The 22,042-nt window shown below is 42.9% G+C and overlaps 1 protein-coding gene across 5 annotated transcripts in view; it reads right to left on the reverse strand.

Moving 5' to 3' along the window:
- Positions 1 to 3,213: 3,213 nt before the first annotated feature.
- Positions 3,214 to 22,042, reverse strand: part of cbwd (COBW domain containing) — a 70,581-nt gene continuing 51,752 nt past the window's right edge. For 3 of the 5 annotated variants that reach the window (XM_078569142.1, XM_078569150.1, XM_078569132.1), the window contains 6 exons: positions 19,936 to 19,992; positions 15,883 to 15,934; positions 14,448 to 14,516; positions 7,810 to 7,875; positions 5,509 to 5,638; positions 3,214 to 3,939 (listed from right to left, as the gene is read on the reverse strand). In XM_078569142.1, the coding sequence (XP_078425268.1) occupies positions 3,866 to 3,939; positions 5,509 to 5,638; positions 7,810 to 7,875; positions 14,448 to 14,516; positions 15,883 to 15,934; positions 19,936 to 19,992 (448 nt within the window). In that variant the 3' untranslated portion in view covers positions 3,214 to 3,865. The remainder of the gene's footprint in view (positions 3,940 to 5,508; positions 5,639 to 7,809; positions 7,876 to 14,447; positions 14,517 to 15,882; positions 15,935 to 19,935; positions 19,993 to 22,042) is intronic. The other 2 variants (XM_078569168.1, XM_078569160.1) reach the window with 1 other exon arrangement.

Consider the following 22,042-nt stretch of genomic DNA (forward strand, 5'->3'; position numbering starts at 1 on the left):
GAGCTGTAACTAGCAAAGCTACATCTAACAGTACCAATCTTTCCCTTTCATTTCACCCATCCTTTCAAGGTGCATTTAATGGCAACACTAAAGGCTTATAGTACATAAGAAACCTATTAGAATTTATTTTTTAAGCTTGGAGTTGGTAAGAGATTGTCATATGTTTTATGGGAGTTATGCAATCAGTGATTTAGGTATATTGATTGCAATTGAAATACAAGCTAATTTTCAGATACCTTGATGGGGAAAGTGGATAGTGGCTTGTAAAAAAGAGAAAAATAAATCTAAGTGACAGGCAATGTTCCAGACTTGAATTCAACTTTCTAGTTGGAAGTCAAGTACCCAACTTGTCTGAAGAAAGGTGAAAGGTCATTACCTCAGTTGAAATTCTGCATCAATTACTATATTACATTCAATTAAGTCATAAAACCTCAATTTTGCTTTTAATAGGCATTTTTGAGAACACTAACACAAAATGCATGAATAAATACCAACAGTTGCCATCATTTATAATAAGCAATCTTCCAATATAATTTGAAATAAATTTCATTTCATTCTGGTCTCTGATCATCATCTTTCACAAGCCGCTATCCAGTGGCATTTTTCTCCTGCGAAAAGAGCAAAGTAACCCAAGACTTCCCAATAGAAAACTTCCATACACAAAAATGTCCCAAGCATTGAGCATGTAACTTTACCAGTGCCTCTGGAGCATTAGTCAATGCTTCCTCCCAGAATCACAGTCTATGACATGTGACTGCTTCTGTATAAATCATATAACTGGTTATAGAGATGCACTGATAAGAACCTTGAGTGTGTGTAGACTGGTGGAAGAATGATCATGAAATCTGAAAAAGGAGTGCAAGAAAACAAAATAACTTTAATCACCTCCGATCTCAAGCACCATCCAAAAAGGCTTACTTTCATACAGCACTCATGGTTAGCAATCTAATTACAAACCAAGTGACAGATTCTTAGTCTCAACTTACTGGTTGGAAGTCAAGTACTCTGTCTCACATACCGACACAGTAGGAAACTAAGGAGAGATTTTCCACCTTGGCACTTCCAGTACATGTCAAAAACACTTGCTGGAGCACCAAAGCAGAACTTTTCCCCTTGTATCATTTTTAATCAATTATCTAAGTAAAATCCCAAAGGATTTAAAAAATTCAAAAAAGCAAAAACTTGGAGAACTCTACAGATTGTCATCTACACTGTAGTCAAACTGTGCAGAAAACATCTAATTAAGATGTTCAATACATCAGTGATTCTCAAACACCACTGGTGTCTGATGATCAAGAGTTCACTGAGAACAACAGAATATGTCACTTGGGGCAGGATTTTTCAGAGGGTGGGGTTTCCCACCACACCATCCAAAGAAACAGCAGGAAATGCATTCCCACCGATCATAGCAGCCTTACTGCCATTTAATGCTCTGAGAAGTGTTAATGGGCTGGAGATGAGACTTCCGCCCATCACTCGAGTGTACATTTTGCCTCAGAGAGCTGCCAGCCAATGTGATGGGGTGCGGGTTTGATAGGGAGGCCAGGAGGGGAGCGAGCACCAGTGGGAGGCGGGCTGGGGAGGTGGGGCAACTGATTTGGAAAGAGAGCCCCTGAGGGAGCCAAACCTTCCACTTCCCACCCGAGGCAGGAACAGGTGGGCTCCCCTGCTGTCCCTGAACTCCTCCTGTCAGCCTCAAAATTGAGGTCGAGCGGCAAGTGGCTTTTAAGTGGCCAAGTGCTTCAATTGGGCAGTTGTGGGCAGCCCTAGATGTCGTCCGCACCACGTAAAATTGCAGACTGGTCGAGGGAAGGCGGGAAGGGCACCCAGGGGATTTTACAACTCACCGTCAACCCCCCACCCTGCCTGCACACCCAAGGCAATCTTCATCCAGCCCTGCAGAACTACACTCAACTGCCTGGCCAAACAACACAGTAAAACAGTTATGCAGATGTGAAGAACTGCATAAATATCCAAGAAGCTGCATTTTGTATTCAGTTTTCATAGGAAGTTAAATACTTGGATCAGCAGTTTGCAGCAATAAACTGAAACTTCTAACATTTCAGCAGTTCCCACACCTGTTTTCAAACATGTTATCATAGAATCAGTTCTGAAGAAGTGATGTTCAACTTGAAACATTAACTTTCTCTCTCCACAGCTGCTGCCAGAGTTGCTGAGTATTTCCAGCACTTAGTTTTAAAATCATATAATTAACACATTGTGTACAAAATAATTTTTTTGCTAAATCACTGAATTGAGCTAAGGATCCCGATAAAACAATGAATATGTATTTTTATTCCTACATTTATGATCTAATACAATAGGTCAGACACCAGCATGTCAACTCTGGAATCGGAGTATAAATGCAGCTCCCAGGACTACCTGTTGGGGGTGCTATGATTGGCCTCAGTGTCCCTGCGCTAGGAGCAAATGATTTGCTGAGATCCTAGTTTCTGCGGTTAAACATCCCACAAATCCAGCATCAGGGCTTGTATGTGAATGATGACCACTCACGGGAGATTGAAAGAGTCATCAGCGTCCATGGAACTGTATTTCAGAAAGTCAGTGATGTGGGTGGGGGGGAAAAATGCTGGCAAAAAAATAGACAGATCAGCCCAGATTGTCTGCATGAAAATCTCTTGTGTTTGCTGGCTATAAAAGCCTTATTTAAACAGTCCCAAAACAATTCCTAGTGGACATGATGGCCCGACAGCAAAATAAAACTGTTCAGATTCAACACTACATTTGCAACTTCAGTTAAAGGCCACAGGATGGCTGATGTTAGAAATGGAAAAGAAATGTCACAATAGTACAGTATAGGGTGTTGAGATTTGGGCTGATGCGCACATTGCTGGGGTTCTGGACCCTGGGGCTAGAACCTAGCTCATGGGGCTCCTTGATGAGGTTCTATGAGTGAACTCAGTGCCACTTAGCTCAAGAATGGAAAATTGTCCGTATTCTTGTGAAACAGAGGGAACTGTACTCTTCATGTGCTGTGTACGGTTGCCTACTCTGGTTGTGCATATTCCTGGAGATGTCACCACATGACCTCCTGCCTCAAACTGTGCTACTGGTTGCCTAAAACACCAATATTTTCAGTGCACCGTCTTCCCACAGCCAATCGAAAATGGATACTCGCCCAATTGGATGATTGTTAACTGTTTGACAGCCTTTATTCCCCATGATATTTTTATAATTAATAAACCAAAAACATTCAATGAGAAACAGCATTTTTAATGCCCCTAAGGTGTTCTCCTGGGGTTGCTGGTGGCAGGCCCCAATGACGAATCTTTAATTCCTGGAGACTCCAGACCAATCCTGGAGGGTTGGCAACCCTACTGCCACACCTGATCTGAGAGCACTTAACGCTGACAATGGATGCTCAAAACATCATGTGCAATTCTCCATTGCTAACATCCCTCATATTGATGAGAACAAAATTCACAAAAAATCTAAAATTTTCCACAAGTATAATTGGTCTAAGAATTCAATTTATGTCATTCAATCAGCAGATAATAGGGCAGAGTGCAAAGGTTTCATGGTACTTGGGTCTGCTCATTTCTCAGGTAACTTCATCAGTCTACATGCAGGAAACAAATACAATGGTATGCGTTCGCTTTCGATAGGGATGATGTCAAAATACTTTGGCGTTGGAGATTCAGTAAGGTGACATTAACTGTGATGCTGGTAGTAAATTCAAACCAGATCATTCATTCTCAACAGCTGGAGAAGGCCATATACTAACGAATAGATTTCAAGGAGCGAGTTGAAAGAAAAGAATAGAAAGAAAAGTCACATCTTCCAGTACGTAAATAGTGGGCTCCGCTTTAACTATGTTTCTCTCTTTCATATTTCTATTAAAATTTCAGCTGGACTGTTCTCCCTTCATTACAGTTGTAGAAAACAGTTCTTCTAGAATTTCTTTATCCAAGTTTCTCCCTATGGGGGGGAAGTGGGGGGAAACAAAATTCAGAACATCAGTTAAAGCAAAAACAAAGTTCATTAACAGGAGACCATACAGGAGTGGGTACAAATTTTTAGCAAGAACAAGATCATATGTAATTAGTGCATTATGTTGCAAAGCAGCATTTGCAATTTAAAATTACAGGGACACATACAGTGTAATGCGTGATTGGGAGTGAGTTATCAAAACTGAACAAAAACAATGCAGGACGAAGTACCTGTATTTCCAGTTTTACAATTTTAAAACCACAGAATTTTCACAGCGCAGGAGGCGGCTTTTCGGCTCATCATGCCTGCACCAGCTCTCTAAATGAGTAATTCACCTCGTGTCATTCTCCTGTCTTCTCCCCATAACCCTGCACATTCGTCCTTTTCAAATAACCGTGCAATACCCTTTTGGATGCCTCGATTGAACATATCTCCACCACACTCTCAGGCAGTGCATTCCAGACCTTAACCACCAGCTGCGTGAAAAAGTTTTTTCTCATACAAGGGTTCATACCCCCTTAAAAGAGTTCATAAACTGCATTCTGGCCTCTCGGACATGCCTGATTTTCATTATAGCACCACTGCCAGCCTGCCTTCAGCTGACTGGGCTCTTATCCTCTTGAATTCTCTCTCCCAACCTTACTGCCTTTCTAACTCCCTCTCCTCCTTTAAGATGCTCCTTAAAACTTGCCTCTTTGACCTATCTTAATATCTCCCTACGTGGTTCAGTGCCAAATTTTGTTTGATAACGCTCCTGTGATGCACCTTGGGACATTTAATTATGTTAAAGGTTCTATGTAAATATATGTTGTTGCATCAACTGATCTATCAAATATCCATTAATGTTTACTTCATGTGCATGACACACATTAGCTTCTTTTGGGTGACAAAATTGGGTGATGGGCTAGGCAGGTAACTGACCAATAACAGCTTGCATCTGTATAATACCTTCAATGTCTAAAAAGTCCCAATGCAGTAATCAGTCAAAATTGAATGCCCACACAAAAAAGGAGAAATTAGGAGGCATGGATATTGGAGGTATTTAGACTGGAAGTTCCAGAGCATTGGGCCTATGCAGCTGAAGGCATAGCTGCCGATGGTGGAGCCTAAATGGGCTACTGCACAAGAGGCTGGAGTTAAAGGAGCAGAGGAGTTCGGGACTGAGTGGGTTGTAGCAAAGGAGGAGGTTAAGGAGCTTGAGGCCACGTAGTGTTAAACGCAAAGACAAGAATTTTAAATTTGAGGCATTTGGGGATTAGGAACCAGTAATATAGTCAGAACGGACAGCAATGATAGCTGAGCATGACTTAGTGCAAGATAGGATAAAGACAGAAGAGCCTAAAACCAAACACACAGCTCACCTTGGAAGGTAGCTAATTTATTCTGGCTACTGTGTAAACTTTTGTCCTTTTAAGACCAATTGGAAAATTAATCTTTTACGAACTGAACAATCTGGGTGATTGTTGTAACCACAGTACATTGCTACACCTAACAGAAGTTAAACAAAACGTCAAATGGAAAACAAAAGGCATGAGGGATGTCACTTTTGTTGGTTACCTATAAACACAAATCTGTTGATTCTTTCACTGTCCGAATCCCAGTTAACAGAAGTTTCTTCTAGCTCATACAGCTCGTAAACTCCTTGGACAATCACCTGCTGTGGTTTTTCCTGTATTGAGACAATGGCCTGCAAAATAATAAATGTGACAACAATAAGGCTTGTTTGTTTGAAGCTGATATTCAAAAGTTCCAACACTTTGTACAATTATATCCTATTGTGTCAAAGAAATAAATCTGCAACTAATCCAAGTGGATAGAAGTACAAAGCCAGAAACAGATTAGAAATCAGTTGTTTTAAGCATCAAAATTGGACGTCTTGCAATCATATTGAATTCCTTTCAAAAAAGCTATGATAGAAAATGATTAAAATATATTGGGCAAATTTTCTGGAGACCTAGGGCAGTATGTAGGGTAAAAGGGACAAAGGGGCTTAGCAGGGCCAAAGGGGCTTAGCAGGGACAGAAAATCTGTTTGACCTGGAAACATCAGGTCTCTGACCAAAGAGACCAAAGGGAATTACCATTGGTGTAGACAGGAGTTCTGACCCTCCTACAGAAAGCTGTGATGTCAAATGGACAAAAGTTTAGCAAGACGGAATTCCCCTACCAGGATTACTGTGGCTCCCATCTCCTCAGTACCCAGAAATCTGAATTCTAGAAAGAAGCTGTTATCCAGCTACATGGAGGTCTGCCCGGCAGCTGAGGGTAAGTGGAGGAGGCAACTAGCGTACGAATAGCCTGGAAGGTTACCAACAGAAGCAGGGAGATCAGCCTTTCAACAACAGAGCAACTTGTTTCCAGCCCCTCAGCAGGCGCTCAAGGTGTAGTTTAGCCTGCCCTGACCCCAGATCCACTGCTGGAGTCAAGAGTAGAAGTCATAGTGACAAGAGCAGTAGAATTTCCACTCCATTGCAAACACAGTGGTGGGGTGGATCTAAGAATTTGTTGCTCTAATATTTCATATTCTTATAAATTGAACTTTTTAAAGCACCAAATATATATTTCCATAATTCAGAGACATCAGAGAGTACCTAGGCTACACAAACTATTAAACACTCGGATTTAAACCTCACTGCAACAAACTCTGTTACAATCCACCCCAATGCTTATGTAACCTCTACTGCTTAGATCTCAGCTTCGAACAGCTAAATCCATAAGCAAAACCTATTGTTTCTCCATGATCTGTAAAAATGAGGTTTAATAACTATGATTATGCAAGGTTTATGAGATGGATTTTATGAGAGAAATGTTACCTGCAACTGACTGTCCAATATGTCCAGTTTTCTGGAATGCACTATTTGCTTATGGAAGTTAGCATTCCAGTTGTTTCTAAACACGGGAATAGACAAACCATCCTTAACTGAAGTGAAATACTGAGATTGCTAAAAAAATCACATTATTTCCAGCAACTTTAACTGAAATTACACTGGTAATGATCATTAGAAAATGCAAGCCATTTTGTGAAGCCCACTTGCTTGCAAGAAATTAGGTTGCTAAAATGTTTGTTTGGAAATTGCTGAAGGTTTTGAAATTCAATGTAATATAGTTGGCTATTAAAGCAAAATTATCATGACATGATCAACACAATGCACTGCATTGCTTTAAATGCAGATTAAGGTGCACATCTGTGCAGGGCCAGTAATACAGGATCCATACAGCACTTGACCCACAGTACTTATCATCAGGACCCTCTAGTACCTCACACGAGGGCCTTTTTTGCACGTAAGTTTAGAGAGTTAGTGCAACTAACCTGTGCAACCAAGGAGGCATCACAACTAAACCCGAGCCTCCACCATTTCCAAACATATGATTTCCAACTGGAGTCACTTGACAGGAGACCAGGAATATTGCCAATTTTTTGGCATTCAAGCCAAGGTAGAATAATGCTATCTGCAGTATCCCAGCAGAGATCAGCTAATTAAGTGCAGACCAGGAATCAAATCTAGAAGCATACTGGTTCATATGGCTCTGTACCAAACCTGATGGTGCCACCACTCACTAAGCAAATCAGAAAGTCTCTCCAGAATTAATCCTTCAATTAAAAATAACAAGTTTAACAACTATGATTAACGTCCTTTCACTGCATCATTTCAGTTCATTTTTGTTTTGCTACTAAATCTATTTTTTTAAAAAGTGAATACTGTTTGATTTTTAAAAGCAATGCTGATTCTTCGAATCCCTGATTCTCCTAATACCATGATTGAAAGCAACATGACAAAATTATATCAAAATGTTCCATCCCTGAGCATAATCCTTCCTCAAATTAGATCCTATAAGCATACAGTAAATGAATAATTACCTTTAACCTTATGATATCCATTGGATTGCCAGACTTATTCTTCAAATTTTTTTCCCATAACAGATTCTAAAAGAAAGAAGAAAAGCTTGCATTTATATGACAGTAATCACATACCAAAAATTTTAAATTAAAAAGTTTTATTCAAAAATAAAAAGTCTGGTTTTTGAGGTACAGTTATTGCTGTTATGCAGGTAAATGCAACGGCCAATTTCCACACATCTGAATGCAACAAATAGCAAAAGGTGAGTAGCCAGCTAATCTATCCTTAGTGGTGCTGGCTGAGAACAAACGTTGGTCAAGATATTGGAAACGCTTTGTTCTTTTTTTTTGGAACAGTGCCACGGGATCTCTAATGTCAACCCAGACCATCAGAATAGGTACAGAAGGCCTAGGTTTAGCAACTAATCTGAAAGTTAGTACCTCTGAGAATGCAGTGCATAGGGTCCTCGGCTTCAACTATGTGCTGAGCTGCTGAAAAGAGGTTTGAACCCACAACATTCTGATTCAGATGAGATTGCGGCCAACTGAATTAGATGGCACCTATCTATTTCTCCACTTTTTACATAGGTCAAGGGTCACTGAAGCCACTAAAAAAATAAGTCTCTTTGTTGTATCAGTTCTGTTGTTCTTTTAAGATGTGTCAACAATGGCCTAGACAAAGACTCATCATCACAACCAACCTTGGCAAAATAGATTTTAAACGTCTTAAGATACGGAAGAAACACAAAATAACTATTTTGTAGTAAAGGAGTCGGTCTAGCAGATCCCTCACCCAACCCCTGGCAAAAAGACAATGCTCCAATGTGATTAGTATATATATGCCTCACTGATGTAATTTAGAGTGATTTACGAAGCTAAGACGACTTTTGGATACATTTCACAACTTATGCTTTTTGTCACACTTCCAGGTGTTTCCTCATATTAAAGTACGCACTTCAATATGTTGCAGTGATTGTAAGTACCATGTTTTGTCCCATTTTAATATAATGAAAGCTAAGGAAGGACACTGCGAGCAACTAAATATGGTGCAGTGTATTATTGTACCACACAAGCCATGCCGTGGACTGATGAAGTGATGGGCCCTAACCTCCGACTAGCGTCGGAAAGTGCTGGCCCGCAGGAGTTAGGAGAAATAAATACTTACTTACCCGGTCTTGAAAATTGCGTGGCCAGTTCCGTTCGTCGGAGCTGCTTGGGGCATGCAGCGAAAGACTCCTCACAGGCCCCAGCGAAGTCTAGATCCAGCGTATTCAAGGAGGCCACGCCCCTTTTTTTTACAGCAATTGCTGCTGTAAAGCAGGTAAGTTTAAGGGGCCAGGGAAACCGACAGGCCAGGGAGAAGGTGCGTGTTTAAGGTAAGTGGAAAGGATTTGTGGATTGGAGGTACACAGAGGTCCGAGGTCTGCGTGAGGGGGCGGGGGGTCGGAGGTTGCAAGGTTGGGGGGGGGGGGGTGGGGGGGGAGGTCAGTGGTTCCGAGGTCAGCCGGGGGGGGGGGGGGGGGGGGAGGAGGAGGGAGGGGGGCGGGCGCGGTTTGAGTTGGAGGTTCTGGGGTCAGGGGATCCAGGTCGGGGAATCCAAGATTGGAGGGTTGGGGGGGTCAGGGGTTCCGAGCTCGGGGGGGTTCCCGAGGGTGGAGCCCGAGGTCGGGATGAGGGACAGGGGGTCAGAGGTCAGGGTGGGGAATGGGGAGGGTCAGAGGTTAGGGTGGGGAATGGGGAGGGTCAGAGGTCAGGGTGGGGGAGGGTCTGAGGGCAGGGTGGGGGAGAGTCTGAGGGCAGGGTGGGGGACGGGGTGGGGGAACGGGGGGGTGGGGAACGGGGGCGGGTTCAAGGTCAGGGTGGGGGACGGGGGGGGGGGGGGTCAGAGGTCTGGGGGGTGTGGGGGTCCAAAATTGGGGTGGGGTTTCCGAGGACTGGGGTGTTCTGAGGTCAAGTGGGACAACGTGGGGGAGATGGGAGGGAATCCCGTGGAGGTTTGGGGGAGTCCTGTGAGTTCGGCCTTGGCGTTTACAACAGTTACCCAGAAATTAGAAGAGGTTTTAATTCTTCTAACTTTTTCTAGGTAACTATTGTTATAACCCTGGCGGAACCATCCGAAGTTTGCGATTTAAATCACATTTTTGAATGGTTCCCAGCGCAGCGTAATTATCCAGAGGAAGTTAGCACTTCTCAGAAATTGCCATGCAAACCCTAACCTCGGAACTTGCCAGGGGGATTCCCCAGCGCACCTTTGGAGTACCTCCCCAAATCCGACACTGGGGAGCACAGAAGTTACAGGCCGTGGATTCACACCTGAATTACCCATGCAATGCATCTCATCTAAAATCCAAAGGCAGTGGGTGGAATCATCCCAGATTTGCACTAAGTGTGGTAGTGGGCGAGTAAAAGGACGTTTTACCCACCAGCTGCAATGGCGGCTTTTCATGCTGTATTATCCCAAACCCGCTGCATTAATTATGCATTCCCAGGAAACATGCCGTTTCCATGGCAGGCGGGCTCTTATTCGCCCAGCACTCCATCATCTTGACGCTTCATCATGCCGGGCGCCATATTTAAAATGCAGCCACATGCACACCTCTCAGTGCTTCCAGCCCACGGCTGCTGCAAAGAAGACATGGCCATGAAAGGCAAGAAGACTGCGGCCCCCACGTTCAATGACGTGCCCCTCAAGCGCCTTTTGGATGCAATGGAGGCCCGCCATGATGTCCTCTAGTCCCACTCTGACTGCAGGATGGGTAGCAACCTCACTAATCCGTCTTGGGAAGCAGTGCCAGCAGTGGTCAGCGCCAATGCCCTGTAAAAGAGGACAGCCACCCAGTGCCACAAGAGGATGAATGAAATCCTCCGTTCTGCCAGGATAAGTCACTCTTCTTATGACTCTCACTCTCAACTCTCACAAACCCATCGCACATCCACAGGGCCCTCGCTCACTGCCAGTTCAAGAGACATCACCATTCACTCTCACATAACTTCACTCTCCTCATCCCATCCATGTGACCATTCACCACCCACAATGCAGGCATACTTATCATCTGGCCTAGCAGGCATCCTGCTTACACTTTCTCCATCTCTATTTATGCAGGATAAGCTGGCACACAACAAGAGGGAGAGGTCGCAGACTGGCGGAGGAATGCCTGAAATCAACGTCCTTACAGACTTTGAAAAAAGAGCCATCCAGCTGGTTGGCAAGTATCTGGACCATTCCTATCCTGACAGTGAGGTCAGCATTGTTCTACAAAGTGAGGGGCCAGCAGTGCAACAACGATCAGACAACTATGCTGTGAGTTATGTGTCCCATTTCACAGACCGCTGCCATGCACTAACTATCTTTTCTTGCTTTCGCAGGCACATCTGCCAAAAAGCTGACAGAGTCCATGACCCAGGGCCTCCAATCAAGCCCCAAAGAAACCACGGAAGAGGAATCTGAAGGCACCCGCCCTGAAGCCCCATCAGGGGGTTAACCCGTACCCTCCACCAGCACAGAGAGACACACCTCGGTGGGACCTAGCTTTATAGTCTCGGGACCATAATCTGGTGAGCACATCGCATTTTCTGATCCACAGCCGGGGGCAGGGACTTCCCAGATGACTGGCATTCGGAGGACTGCTGGAGGCCAGAAATTTGTCGAGTCCGAGTCAGATGACGAGCTTCTGGACTCTGTCATGTCATAGTTGCTGGAGCTGCAAAAGCAAGCTCGGGAACATCAGGAAGGGTTGTCCGCTGCACTCCTCAGATTGCAAGGCACGATGGAGGAGTCTGTCCACCTTCAGGCTGAGGTGACAGCATAGGCATGCCAAAGCACTGAGGTAAACTGGTAGGATGGAGGCCACCATGGAGACCCTGGTCCAGGACGTTGCACCTGCACTGCTCACGGGTTGAACTTCATCGCTGACGCCATAGTTGGCCTCCAACAGTGTGTACGCGAGAGGGGTGCAGGGCAGCTAGATCTCACTCCAGCCACCCCTTCTCCTCAAGGAGTCAGCCAGGGGCCTTTGGGTACCAATAGGGAGGAGGATCAGCAGGTGCACACCCTGGAGCCATCCACCCAGGTGATCCTGGGAGTATCCAATCCATCCGAATCCCCTCTTGCTGTGACCCCAACAGTTCCAGCTCCACAGATCAAAAAGGGTGGTGCCACTGCCACACAGCAGGGTCCTGAAATCAGGCTGGGGCCCTCCAGGTCTCGGCCCTCCAGAAGACGCCTGTCAAGGTCATCACAGACAGGGCGTAGCAGTTAGCAGGCTGCCTCCACCTTGGCTGTGGATGTCCGGGGAGCACCAAGACATAGTGGCAGGGTTAGAAAAGTTAAGAAAATGTAGTTGCACAGCCTGGGCATGGATGTTAATCACTTGTACATAACGTTCACTATTGTCAATAAACTCCCAAGTATCTCCCTGCCTGTGGCTCCTTGTTCTGATGAGCAGTGTTCTTGTCACTCAGATGCGAAACCTTTCTGCACAAGATAAAGGCAGGTGTCTCAGTCCAGGGCCTCTTCCCTATATTGCCTTCAGACTAAAGTGATGGTCCGGCCTCACACTCCCTGGACACATTAGTGATGCCTGCACCTCGATGGTGCTTGTCATTGCTGCCAGAATGTCATGGGTAGGCCTCAGAGTTCCGTCATATTGTGTGTGTGCTCTCAGCACCTTTAAGGTGGGGCTGGCCCCCATCTCTTCAGCATCTGTAACCAGTGACGTTGTGATCCTGAAAGGCTCAGGTGCTGAAGGCAGACAAAGAATCAGATGCTTTTAAAGTTTCACAGCTGCGTCTCCATGATATGACCCTGATCATGGAGCGCAAGTGAGCTGCCCTCGGCCAGACAGGAGTCAGACATTCTCAGAGGCTATATGAAGATCAATGGAATGTCCTCACTACATGTCGTCTTCATCCTCCTGCAATCGAGTGACTATTGGGGCCTGCACTGCGTCTCCATGACAGGAACATTATGACAGAGGGTATGTGCGCTGCCATAAGCCAGACTTTGATCAAATGTTCATAGATGCAATGTGAGAATCTATGGTGTCTCCTCACTGCATGTCGTCATCATCCTCAACAAATCTAGCAGCTATGAAGGCCCCTCAAGCACACCTACCTCGTCTGGCCAGTGCAAGTGCCTCATTGTCATCATCGTCGCCTTCGAGGACCTCTTCACTCTCATCCCCATCGACGTCCTCCTCATCGGAGGAGACCTCCATTTCCTCCTCAGCCAGCTCCTCTCCACGTTGCAGTGCCAGATTGTAAAGGGCGCGGCAGGTGATGACAATGTGAGACACCCTCTGTGGACTATATTGCAGGGCTCCACCAGACCGGCCCAGGCACTGGACCCTCATTTTCAGCATCCTGATGGTTTGCTCCACCAAGTCGTGAGTTGCAGCATGAGCCTCGTTATAATTACGCTTTGCTGCATGGCTGCCCGAAACCCCACCCACATCCGTTCCACTCCACCTGACCGATTGGCAGCAGCTTTGCCCAATGGACTTCATGCTGTGCTCTCAGCTCAAGCATTCTCCTAACCCATGTTGCAAGGCTGCACTGTTAGCTTGAACCATGGGGGAGACTGGCCCAAACCAGGATGATGACATTACAAGGAGCTGTGAGTGCCTCCACCAGTGACTGCTCCATGGCCAGCTTTAGCGAGGAGATTGCACAACATGCCCAGTCGTCCAACTGTTCTGAAGTCCACTAAAACTCCCATTAGTTTGCCGCCTGTGCCTGAGGTGTGAAAAGCTCTGGAGCACTTGGTGACACTTATGCCTCTACTTTGCTCAAGTGGGCACAAAAACTAGAGACCCAACTCCAATCATCTTAATGTGGCTGCACCTGAGCTGAGCAATGATCACTTTATACATGGAATCCCTAATGCGTGGCCGCTTCCCTACCCCACCACCCTGCACGTGCTTGTGCGCTACCTGCAACCGCAGGGCAGCCTTTGCCCCCCCCGCACCTCAACCTTGAAGTCCGACAGGCGTCCTTCGCAAAAGCTCCGCAATGTTACTGCACACTCACCTCCGAGTTCCCCTCAAAGTGCAGCCCGCCAAGTACACACCTTTTATATGCTATTGTGAAACACATCGGCGTGCAATCATGCCAGCGTGGGCAGATGATCCAGTGGGGGAGGAGACAGCGGCGGTGAGGTGAGTCCGGTGGGCTAACATATTACAAAGAGGTTCCCGATATCCGATGGCAGAAACGCAATCCGCCGGGCTGAGCTGGTTTCAAGATGTCGTGAAAGTGATTTTTGGCCTTCTCGCTATATCGTTCGCTCACACCACCTACCCTGCCTGATGCCAGTGGGCACGGATGATTCCGCCCAATTTCAGAGTCGCCATCACATTCAAACTTGACAGCACTCCTTTCATCTAGAAGTCAATTTACTCGTTGGTTTAAGTATTTTTTAGTCTGCTATTTTGAGTTTCTTGTTCTTTTGACCTTTAAATTCACTTTTAAAATGTTTACAATGCTGATCACTCACTATGCCATACCCCACAATGAACAAAACACTATCATGGAATAAGAAGCTAAACATTAAAAGCCATGTGTTGATAATGTAAGTGATTAGCCCCAAGAATATTACTATAAAAGTTTATACTTTGTTTAAAAAGAAAAACATGTTTTAAAGAAGTAATTAAAAACCACACCTGAAGGTATATGTTTAAGTCTTCTTCAAGAATTGTACCACGGATTTCAAATGTAACTGTAATGATACTCTGTAATAAATAAAAAGAAACTTACATTGAACCTTTAAGTGCTTCACACTATGGTTAATGTTTGTTAGTCTGTCAAATAGCTGAAATCTGTCTATGATTTGCAATAGTTTTCAGCAAATTATTGTGTTAAATGAAAATCTCCTTGGCAAGTAGTTTAATCTCTAAGCTGGTTTAGGTAAGTATATTAAAACCTCCCACCAATTATATTACTCTTGTATATCTGAGGACAATGCCACAACAATATTTACATCAAGCAAGCTCTAAAGTACAGCCGCATAGTGCCCATGATGCCACCCTGACTCAAAATTTAATAAAATGAATCAAGTCATTTTCAAGTCCTGCCTTGGTTTTTCTTTGTAAATGCTGCAATGTAACTGTAGCTAACATCTCTACATTACAAGAGCATCCATATTCTGGGAAAAAAATAAATACTTATAGTGGCAATTTTATCAAGTCAGCTCTGAAATGTCACTGCAGACATCATTCAGTTCAATATCTGTGTCTACAGATCCTCCCAACTGCACTCTATAAATGTAGCCAAGAACCTCTGAACCAAGAACAAAATAGCAATAAAGTTGGATTTCTTGGGCCCATGTAGATGTCAGGCATCTCACAATCCTACTTTGTCCCACGAACCTGAGAACACACATTTTACACATCACAACAATCAATAGCACTATATTGTATGTCATATGTGCATTGTGTGTGTTTGTCCATTGAAGGATGCACAGGTAACGTTACGAGATCACTGCTCCCAGTAGTACAAGTAATTGATATAAACTGGCACGCCTGGTGAATATCCATTTGTGCAAAAGCAGTAGTTGCAGCCTGTATGAAACTGTCACAGTAATTATAATGGCAGCATTACAAAGTTGACAGTTTGAGCAGAGACTTATGTAATTCTTTGAAGCTAAGTTTAAAACTTGAGCTCATAAAATGATGCACTTTTTAGACCATACTGAAAACAGTAATAAATTCCACAGTAATCTGTACATTACAATGTCACGACACATGATGCCATAAACATTTCATTTATGTACAACAAAAACTGGACATGATCACCAAAGTTATGCAGAGAGATTTACTGCAGTTGCTTTGTGATGATGCACACAATAGAATGAAACACAATATACAAAATCAGAAAAATTGAGATTTCATGAAAAGATTTTTAAAATATTTTGTTTCTACTCATATTTTCTTACAGCAGTTTATGTAAACATCTACAATTGAAGCAGGTAAGACCATACGGCCAAATCCCTATCATAATTATATTTTTAAACAAAACATTTAAATCAATAAATTAAATTTGATAACAATGTTAACAAAGGTAACAAAGCACAATGTTCACTTTATGAAATCTAGTTACCTTATCAAGGTGAGGGTGGGCTGTCTGCACTAGGCATAGCTTTTCCTGCAAACTGAACAAAATAGCTACTGGTAGTATAATTTTTCTTTCAAGGATGCATTCAACTGTGGCTACAGTAATCGCACAAATACGTTAAAAAATATTTAAAAGAGAAAAAGCAGTAAACAGACAAGGGTACATTATTCTAAAAGTGGGAAAATAGAAGTAGACAAGATAGGAGGTGACCATTCTTTCTGCAATGTGACTGCTCCATAAAATGGCCTAGTACATATAATACAGTATTCCAAAGTCAAGAAAATGGACATTGGATTCACATGCAAATCTTGCAAAACATTTGTTTGCCATACCAAATAAGTCATAAAAAGATGATTATATTCCATATTGACTGAAAGAACAGTAAAGCACAGTACAACATATGGCCTGGTTTGCAATTCTAAATAAGCTTTTGAAAGGCAGATATGACATCAGTCGAAGGAAACACCAAAGTCACTGATAGTGGATGACTAATGATCAAAATGAGTACATTTATCATTGGATTGTGTTAAGCAGATGTTTAAGACTATTTTCTTAGAGATATAATTTTAACATCTTTATCAAATTATACCGAATTTGAGTCATTTGATCACAATTGGATTGTTTAGAGGGAAATCTACTTCAACACTTTCACTTGAATTCTCCCTCAAGTCTAATTAACTTTGCCTTTTGATAAGCAGGGTATTACAGAAACTGAACAATGCCAGTGACTTTTTCCTCAAACTTTAATATTCGACATCTGAAAATACGTCACCCAAATTTGTGTAAGACTTCAAAAAACTTTACAATAGAGTTAGTGAAGACTCCAGGCACTGTTATGTATCCAGCAACAGTATAACTGCCATATCCTACACTGCTACAATCTCTCAGTTTGTGCTTGACAGTCACCACTATTTGCAAAACCATAAAACAGTGACTTAACATTTCACAGCTTTGATTATTTTATTTTTGGGAGAATGGCTCAGTCAAGGGAATCCTATCTCCAAAGCACATGCACACACATCTATCCCACAGATAGCGCATATGGTGAAATAGTATTAATACAAAGCACCAAAAGTGAATTTGTTGCACAGCTGTATTTACATGACTATTTTGCTGCTGACAACAGCTACTCCACCAGTTGCAAAGCTGCAGCATAAATGAGATGATGCTGCTGACATCAGGAACGATGCAAACTATCAAAAGAGCTGGTTCCTGCCTCCACCATCAACAGCAATATAAGCACAAAGCAGGATTGCCATCAAAGATAGAGGCAGTCATGTTTTCCAGGCATTGGTAGGTCAAGGAGTTGAAGCATTTTTGCCAACCCTTTGCAAATCAAGTGATGTGGTTTTATGGTCAGTGGCCTCTACAAGCTGGGCGGGGGTGGTGGTGGGGTGGGGTGGGGGGGGGGGGCGCACTGCTGCCAGCTAACTGATGAAATCAGGAGCCACATACATAACTGCTTTAAATAGAATGATCCAACTCCAAGTCATTCTGAAGAACTGATGATCCCTTAAGTTACTATGTAATGATAATTCTCTTGTATAGAGGCACAGGTATTTTTGTACATGAAATAGGTAGGCAATATTAACACTGAATAATGCAGTTAGGATGAACATGAATTAATCCCCAACCACACTGCTGGACCCACTTAAAAGTAAAACATACTCCAGAAAAGATGCTCTTTGCACAGGTGCCAGTTGTTCTGGCTTCTTGAGTTATGCCATGTAGGCAAAACTGATTGACAAGATTACAACATTTGCAACAGTAAAGCATAGACAAACACCATGAGAGTAACTTCAAAGTGTCCCAGTAGTTTCGGAATACTCTGAGGGGGTAAACGGATGACCCTGGACTTGGAGGCAGGGAGAGACAAGCTGTGGAGACGATCAGAGCTGAACGGGTCTTGGCAGGGGAAGTCAATTTCTTGCAAGAGCTAAAGGCGATGAATTTTTTAAAAAAAAATCCTTTCTTAATTATCCATTTATAGAAAGCAGACTTTCAGACAACTTCGCTCTGCCTTTTTTTTGTACTGTAAGTCCACATCCCGAAGGAACGAGAATGCCACCTATCAAATACGTTGGGGCAGATATTCAGTTTGCTGCCAAAGAAAACAAGGGACAGAATCTTGTACCGGCGATGGGGTTCTTGGCCACCAGTTGCATAGCTGATAAGACCTCCACATTGCATCTACCTGGGAAGGCCGCCGCATCTTGTGCCAACCAGGCAGTTGACTGGCCAGTGGCAAGCCTTTCCCTGTAATCAGGACCCCAGGGGCACAAGTCCTTCCTACTGAGAGTTGTTGGCCAATCACAGGCTGACAGTTCTTTTGACCAGCAGCGCCCCCGGGGAGGCAGCGGCTGCTGCCAGAATGACAACCAACCAAGGCCCAGAAACCAGGCCAGAGGCAAGTGATGGTGAGAAGGAGTTTTGTGGGTGCGGTCACATTGGAGGGGGTGCAGAGGAGTCAGCAGCAAGGGCAGGGGTGTTCTCAGTGATCAGGCACTGAGTACCTTTGAACGAGGAACCCACCCCCAGGAGCCTGCAACAAATTCGACAGGGTTTGCTCATCGTGCATGCCACATAGTCAGCCCTCCACCTGCTGCTGGGTTAATACCAATGGTGTTAAGATGAGGCCCTTAGGTGGGCATTAATTGCCCACTTAAAGGCCTCAATTGGCAGCAGAGCAGCAAAACCATGGACATAATCAGGGTGGAGGTGGGAAGGCAGGGTCCCCACCTGCCTGATTAAATACTGCTCTGCCACCAAACTTGCCGCAGGGATGGGCACAAGGCTCCAGTCCAGCTGGTGCCTAAAATGGGCAGCTGATCCACATTTAACAATTTTATGTCTGCAACACCTTGCATTTATATAACACCTTTAACATAGCAAAACAGCCAAAGGAGCTTCAGAGGAACGTTACGGAATAAAATCCAACACTGAGCTATAAAAAGAAATATCAGGACAAAAGTTTTGTCAAAGAGATCGGTTTTAAGGAGCATCTAAAAGGAGAAGAGGGACAGAGTTGGAGAGGTATTCTAAAAGTTAGGACACAGACAGCTGAAAGAATGGCCAACCATAGCACAGCAATTAAAATAGGGATGTGCAAGAAGCCACAATTGGAGTATTGGAGTATGCAGAGATATCAAAGGGTTTTAAGGCTAGGTGAGATCACTGAGATAGAGAGAGGAGAGAGATTTAAAAACAAGGATGAGAATTTTTACATTGGTTCCCTGTCCGGCAATGCCTTAAGATAGGCCAACATGTTTTCTAGAATTTAATGAAACCATTTGCGAGTGAAAATTTGGTCAATTTTCTTTTTAAAATGAATCAGAAAACCTTGAGTTTAATCATCAAAACAACTTTGGAAGGAAACATACAATGCTGTAACTATGTAACAAATAATAACTGTCTTCACAAAACAAATCAATAAAAATATTTGAAAAGTATCATTAATTACATTCTCCTTCTGCTGTCTACATAAGGCTTAGGCAACTTAAGGTGCCTGAATGTTTTACTTTCTGTAATACAGGGAGTCAAGAAATAACGTGTCTCAACCATGTCACATCTATAAGGCTCTATGCCCCCTTAGAACAAGATTTCTCCTCTTTACCTGCTTATTTCTTCTCCCTTGCAGCAGAAGAGACTTTCTTCTATACCCTCCATTTGACAGGTTATTTTACACTTTCATATAGAAGGAATGAGTTATAATGGACCAAATGGCCAATTCTTATTTCAAGTTTTTTGTAAACTGTTGGAAAGTGCTTAAACTTTTGTGAATGGACATAAACTACATTAGCTAGTGGTCAACATGAACACAAGAAACTGCATGTAAATATCAGCTACATTTTTGCAACTACTCATAGTCAAAGGGCATAAAATCTACACTACTTTTTAGTATGATGATAAATTTCCAATCATCAAGTGACATTATTTATCTCACTAATTTCTATTTTCTTTCTTTTACATTAAATAAATTAGTCATAAAGAAAAACTGACAAACACAGATCACAGTATGCTCATAGGCTTGAAATATACCTTTCACTGGCTTGGCTATCGAAAGCATGCAAATCAAGAACTTCTGTCAGTTCAACTCTGAAAGACAATAAACAAAATAAGGGGCTTTGAGACCAAATATGCAGACTATGATATATATGTTATCAAACAACAAGTTTGGGTGATAGGTAACCTAAAACAGCAAGTTACACTTCAATTTTTATAATATATATATATGTATTTAGCTTTTGACAATTTATTTTTGAGCCAGCATCAAGTGTAATTGGTCTGGGCTCAAGCAATCAACAAATCATCTGAGGTGCTATTGTGTCACTTAACAGAAATGTAGCAATCAATTTTATTTTGCTGCAGGACCAGAGGAAAAAAATATATATAAAATTTTGAAAAATTAACTGCAACACATAGAAATGAGTCTGAGATACATTTACTTGTCTCAGTCATAGATATAAAGAAACATAAATACCACTACTGATATTACTTCACATTTTAACTTTGTAAAATGCTTGTATATATTTTCAAAAGAAAAACTCTGTAATATGCATTATTTTAAAAATATTTTTCTATATTTTCATACATTTTCAGCCTTCCCTTTAAAGGCACTGACTCCTTGCTGGGATATGATGCCATTGGTGTCATCTAATGTTCTTTCAAAAGACAATTTCTTGTGTTAGAGCAAAAACAGAGAGGGCCGGTTATTATACCATGGAAAGCCTGGTTCTCACCTAAAGTACTTAGGTGCACTTATCAACATTGGCTTGCTGCCATCAGAGATTACAGCACACATCTATGCAAGAGTTGACCAAAATGTCTGCACTAATGCCTATTTAGCTCAAATCTGTCTCAAATTAATATAGACTGCAGTTTTCTGGATTAAATTTCAACATGACTTGAAAATGCAGTACTACTCTTTTCAAACAATAAATGTAGTTACCCTCAAATATAGTTTAGTGTGCATCTATCATAGAGTCCAAAACATGGGCAACATGGAGTTTATTAATCTACTGAGTTAATGAAGTCAAATATCAGCAGAGTAAACTTCCAAGCTTCCATTTCTAAATTTCTAGAGGAAAATACAAATTAGCCAGACAAGTGGTTGTTCTAATATCTATTAAAGCACCGTAATAGCCATACTGCTGAAAATCGGGCCAATATATTAATCAATTAACATTAAAACTTGCGACATACCTACATTTTTGGGACCTTGTTTACAGGCAATCTCTTAGTTTTGCTTAAAAAAAGTCCAAGTCATTACTTATTTACCATGAGCCAATAACAAACACTCACATGGAAAGGTTAGCCCCAGGGCTTTAACTTGTGTGTTGTACTATTCCAAAATAACTCACAATTGCAGATGTCTTAGTCACACTCACTGCCAATATTTTTACTTCACACCAGTGAGATTGAGAGTTTGATAAAATGTTAACAACATGGCACTATGTTCAGATCAGGAAGAAAGTATTCTTCCAAAATCCATGATCTGGATTTTAGCATTGAGGTGAGTTCTGTGCGGGGATGCTGTTGTGAGGTCAGGAAACCCTAAAGAACAAATTTCACAAACACCTTACTGTTTTTAACTATAAGGCTCCTGTATACATTTTTTTATTTGGTTCCTGCCCACAGTCAGCCTGATTGAGACAGGAAGCCTGCTTCACAATGTCAAAACCTACAACAGCAGGCAGGTGCATGAGGAGAGTGAAAGGGATTGGGGTTGGTGGAGAGAGAGATCCCGAGTGTTTATGGAGGACATAGTCACAGGGGTGTCCAATGGTGGCCAGCAGGGTTGGGGCAGGGTTGGGGCGGGGAGAGTGAGGTGAAAGGAGGTTGAGAAAGAGACAGATCACAGAGGGTAGAGGCTTTTAGGTTATCCTGTCAAGGGATGTGGGTATCGCTGGCTAGGACAACATTTATTGCCCATCCCTAATTGTCCTTCAGGTGATGGTGAGCTGCCTTCTTGAACTGAAGTGCATGTGGTGTAGGTACATCCACAGTGATGTTAGGAAGGGGTTTCCAGGATTTTGACAAGCAACAATGAAGGGACAACAATATAGTTTCAGGTTAGGATGGTGAGTGGCTTTGAGGGGAACTTGCAGGTGTTCCCATGCATCTGCTGCCCTTGTCCTTCTAGGTG

The sequence above is a fragment of the Cetorhinus maximus genome, chromosome 2 (genome assembly GCF_964194155.1).
Source record: "Cetorhinus maximus chromosome 2, sCetMax3.hap1.1, whole genome shotgun sequence".
Taxonomy (NCBI): Eukaryota; Metazoa; Chordata; class Chondrichthyes; order Lamniformes; family Cetorhinidae; genus Cetorhinus; species Cetorhinus maximus.